Here is a 4792-nt window from a genome sequence, read left to right on the forward strand (position 1 = left end):
CGATAACAACCAACAACAAAACAATACAAACAAATACCACGACAATATAAAAAAAATACAACTATAATTAACACTAAGAAAATATAATTAAAATAAGGGTATTTATCCTAGGGTTAACAACTTAAATCTCGAATATTTATACTCGTGTTTGTTTTGTCATCTTTTTTTTGATTACTATAGTTTTATTTTTTTTTGGGCAACCCCAATTGACCCCACTCCACCGACAAAGTTTAAACCCAGTCCCCACACCCTGGAGAGCTACATTTCATGGTACCTTGGGCAAGTGGAGTTTCTAGAGATTCTTTGTTTGTTTTTTGGGTTTTTTTTTGATCATATTGTTCCTGTCAGCTGGGCTCGTTTAACCCCGGGCCAGGAGAACAGCAGCTCCTTCATCCAACAGCTCTGCAGAGTGACACGCACTGGCAGATAACAATGCGTGCGATTTATTTATTTTTATTATTATTATTATTATTTTTGCCTGACTTCTTTGCTCGTTGACTCAAAGGGAAAATCCATGTTTATTCTTAATAACCCAAAGCCTTTGCGAAACACTATTTGCCGTCGCGATTAAACAGAGACCCCAACACTCTGCAAACGCGAACGTGCCGAAATCCAACAGATGGCGCTGTGGTTCACGTTAAAACCTGCAGAGACAGCAGCAGCGGCGGTCTGCGGAGGAGTGGCCAGTATTTTAAATAATTCCGATAGGAGGCATTGGGGTGAAGGTATTAATTGTCCAACGCCTTGGGTAAAGAAGCGCAGCTTAACTTTTCGCAAACGTTCAAACAAAAGGAAAAGGTTTTTTGTTTTTTTTTGTTGCATTCAAAAGTCGTGCATGCATGCAACATATTTGATCAACATACCCCATTCGGGAAAGAGTGCATCTTGGCTACAGTGTGAATCCAGTGTGTTGAATTCACATGGGCAGTGGGGTGCACGGGGTGTGGCCGTGGGGCGTGGTCTTGACTCCCCCCACACACACACACACACACACACACACACACACACACACACACACACAAACCCCACCCCCCAGCACCCCACCCATCGCTCCTCTCCCCCTGGTCCCTATATGAGACGCAACCTCATGGAGCTGGTTTGTTGGAGGAGGATCCCTGCGCTGAGTCACATACTAGTGAGGACCGCTGAGACCTTCTGACGGTGTGTTGTATTTTTTTTGGGGGGGGGCGTTGTTTTCAAGCGCTGCGTTGGGTTCTGCAGCTCGTCCAAGCTCCGAGTGCACCTACAGCACTGCAGTCCCACCATGCCTCGGTCATTCCTCGTCAAGAAGTATTTTTCTTACAAAAAGCCAAATTACAGCGAGTTGGAGTGCCACTCTGGTAAGTTCCCAACATTCTGTTTCCATTTACCACCTCCTTTTAAAGTTGTTTTTGCAGATCTAATGTGAACTGGTATGAAATACAAAAGTGAACAAATAAGTGTAGGATGGGTCTGTCTTTACTTTATTATCTCTACATGATTAAGTATAAGACATGCCATATCCATAAAATGAGCATGACCCTTGTTAACACCAGTTGTTGAAATTGCTTCAACACGAGAGGGGAAGTGGTGGGGAAAAAAAGCCAATTGGTGATTTAAACTAGGGTCAATTGGACCAATTTGCCAGTGGAAAAGCTTTCATCGGCCAGGGCTGCTGTGAATATCTCGTAACTGTAACAAGACCCCGGCAATGTAAACAGGTTTATGGTTTGATTATATTAGCTGCCCGTTTAAGTAAGAAGCCACCTGACTCTGACTTTTTCCTTTCCCTCTGCCTGCAGCTGTCTCGGCACGCTACCCCCTGGCTGAACTTCCAACCCAGGACAACACCCCTCCCCTGACCTGCTATCCCACCAGCCCCCTCTTCAGCGTGGACAACCTGCCCGCACCCCTCTCTCCCATCACCCCCGTGTCCCCGACCCTGTCCCCCTCGCCCCTGGGACCGCTGGCCCTCAGCAGCTCCCCGTCCAGCAGCAGCGGGGAGGAAGACGAGGACGGTGGCCGCACCTCAGACCCCCCGAGCCCGGACGCCCTCCACCACATCTACCGCTGCCCGTGCTGCGGAAAGAGCCACGGCAGCGCCGCCGCCTTGTCCCGCCACCAGCTGTCCCGCTGCGAGCAGGCGCCCTCGTTCCCCAAGCAGGTCTCACCGCGTGCGGCCTTTCACTGCAAGCACTGCCCCAAGGAGTACACCAGCCTGGGGGCCCTGAAAATGCACATCCGCTCGCACACGCTGCCCTGTGTCTGTCCCACCTGTGGGAAGGCCTTCTCCAGGCCCTGGCTGCTCAGAGGACACATCCGCACACATACAGGTGGGTTGTTGGTGAAACACCATCCTATGTTGTAGATGCACCACATGGTAAACACATGGTTTTCCTCCCTCATTGACATTCATTGATGTCTTGGGGATCCAAGTAAATGTTATTGCTCAGCATGGGCTGTTTTTTTTAATTGAAGCCTGTAGATATGCATGCTAAGGTCCAGCCACACGAGGTGCTAATTAAATCAGGATTGTGCTCAGAAGTGAGAAATTCTTCAGTTCCTGTGTCATTTGAATAACAGACAAGAGGACAAACCTTTTGGCCCTTTTTAATCTGTTAAAGGCTCATTAGCAACTGCTCATTTGTTCCTTTTGTTGTTATTTCTGAGGCTTACAACTTTCTCCCCCCCACCCCTCCTATCCAATCCAGGTGAGCGACCATTCTCCTGTCAACACTGCAACCGGGCGTTCGCAGATCGCTCAAACCTGCGCGCCCACATGCAAACCCACTCAGAGGTGAAGAAGTACCAGTGCGGCTCCTGCTCACGGACCTTCAGCCGCATGTCCCTGCTGCACAAACACACAGCGTCCGGATGCTGTTCTGCCCAGTAGACTCCACATTCCCCTCGACGGCTCAGACCTGCCTGCTGGATCAGCAACCTCCGACCAGGGTCGGGGGCGGTCAGGGGCCCCAAACTATAATCCACCCAGGGGGGACAATTTGGACGCGTGTTGGTCGGGTCGCTGCAGGAGCTCTAAAAACTCTATGATCGCATAAAGTGCCTTCCATTTCCATGATTCAAGCTCAAGTGTGATCTCTATCTCATGTTTTATCATTAATAGCTTAAGCTGTTGTACTATGCATATTGTGAAATTAGGTGCTGTCAAATTAGTTTGTGTGTGCAGACGTGTGTGTCTACACACTCGGGGGGCAGCTGGACGTGCAGTTAATTCCCAGAAAACCCTGTCGGTGCCTGCCGGTCCGGGACTGTGGCCATGTTGCAGCTGCGTCTGTGTATGTGTGTGGAGAGGATGTCATTCCTCCCCATACTCTACATACATGGCATGCATGCATGTGAGCAGCTGTGCGTGTGTGGGTGTTGAGACAGCTGTCTGTGTATTGTGTACAGTGGAGGCCGGGTGCTGAGATACGCGTTAGCTGTGACTTCAATGACAGGTGAACCCCCCCCCCCCCCCGCAGCCCCCCTCTACTTACCTCCTAACCCCAAACTGTCTCCTACACACCCCGTCTAAACATTAAATGTGTGATTGGATATAAAAAAAAAAAAAACCGAGCTGCCTGACCAAAATAATCTACCTGGGTCATGGTTTGAGATCATCTTTTCACCAAATACACATTTGGTGCTTTTATCAATTATATGGAATTGCAAACTTTTCGATGCCATTTCTATTACCTTGAGATCCAACCTTTTCCATGAAACTTGTGCCTTGTTTTTTTTTTTCTGACACGTGTTAATAAAGTTTGTTTTGTTTGTTTTTTAATAAACCTACTTGAGTCTGTGTACACCTGCCACATTTCAACAGTCATTGTATTCACGTTGACCTGTGAATTAATTAACAGGATAGATCAAGTCAGTATTGGACTGGATGGAGAAGGAAGAAAGGGTGTGTTTGTGTGTGTAATGCTGAGTGATACATGGAACACCTGCGCACACCTGCCTGGCTGTCAGTGTGAAGCGTGCACACATGTGCTCTGTGGCGGGCGGGTCGTGGGGGTGGGGGCACTGCTGCAGATGGACAAGGGGAAAGCGTCGAGATCTTAGAAATATACAACCAAAAGAGGGAGGGGCGGGCGTTGGGGTTGCGAGCGTCACCGAGGCTAGAGGAGGTCAATTGGAGAGATTTGCTAGTGTGAAATTAGCTGAGTGTGGGAATCCCACTGACCCATTTCCTGCCCGCAGCAGCGATCCCAGCTGGAAACGGGGGCTAAGAAATTATGTTCTGCATCTGCACAGGCCGCTGCAGGGAAGTCGAGCTTGCAAAGTAACGGTAGGCCCCGGTCCGCCAGCTGACGGTGACCATGTAGTTTGCACATATGGCAACAATTTGTCCACTGGCCTTGTGACCAACGTACAGACTGACGCCAGCGTGTCTTGCGAACAAACAATGTTTTTATTCCTTTAGCTCTCAGAAAGGGTGGTGAGTGGTATTTGTGTGTGTGTGTTTGTGTGGAAGCTTGGCGGGATGCACTCACGGCCAGGGATCAGATTGCATGAGTTAGCTTGTGTAATGTAAACAGTGCCCCCCCCCGCCCCACACACACACACACCTCCACCCCGCACGTAGGCACAGCACACCTACCTACACACATACACACGCACACACATGGATACTTTGAAGCGCCACTTGGATCAAGGGGGATTTTTTGTTTGTCCCCTCGCTCGTCCGGGGTTGCTGCGAGGTGTGAGGCGAGAGCGTAGGAGGCTGGCGCGCACCCACGCACGTCATGAGTCATAGAACCGGAGGGCCAACGCGGGGGGTGGAGGAACAATCCTTGATCCCCCCCCCCCC

The 4792-nt window shown here is 49.7% G+C and overlaps 1 protein-coding gene across 1 annotated transcript; it reads left to right on the forward strand.

The window, feature by feature from the left end:
- Positions 1–1222: 1222 nt before the first annotated feature.
- snai1b (snail family zinc finger 1b) lies at positions 1223–3771 on the forward strand. Its single transcript, XM_080015849.1, has 3 exons — positions 1223–1340; positions 1782–2312; positions 2691–3771. The coding sequence occupies exons 1-3, from the start codon at positions 1265–1267 to the stop codon at positions 2870–2872; spliced, it is 789 nt and encodes a 262-aa protein (XP_079871975.1). The 5' UTR covers positions 1223–1264; the 3' UTR covers positions 2873–3771.
- The last annotated feature ends 1021 nt before the right edge of the window (positions 3772–4792 follow it).

This window comes from Zeus faber (genome assembly GCF_960531495.2).
Source record: "Zeus faber genome assembly, chromosome: 15".
In the NCBI taxonomy this organism is placed as follows: domain Eukaryota; kingdom Metazoa; phylum Chordata; class Actinopteri; order Zeiformes; family Zeidae; genus Zeus; species Zeus faber.

What these genes read in the sequence shown, in the direction of transcription:
- snai1b (XM_080015849.1), top strand. Translation starts at nt 1,265, where the DNA reads ATGCCTCGGTCATTCCTCGTCAAGAAGTATTTTTCTTACAAAAAGCCA. An exon ending in CGAGTTGGAGTGCCACTCTG is followed by an intron (nt 1,341 to 1,781) that starts GTAAGTTCCCAA and finishes CTCTGCCTGCAG; the next exon opens with CTGTCTCGGCACGCTACCCC. An exon ending in ACACATCCGCACACATACAG is followed by an intron (nt 2,313 to 2,690) that starts GTGGGTTGTTGG and finishes TATCCAATCCAG; the next exon opens with GTGAGCGACCATTCTCCTGT.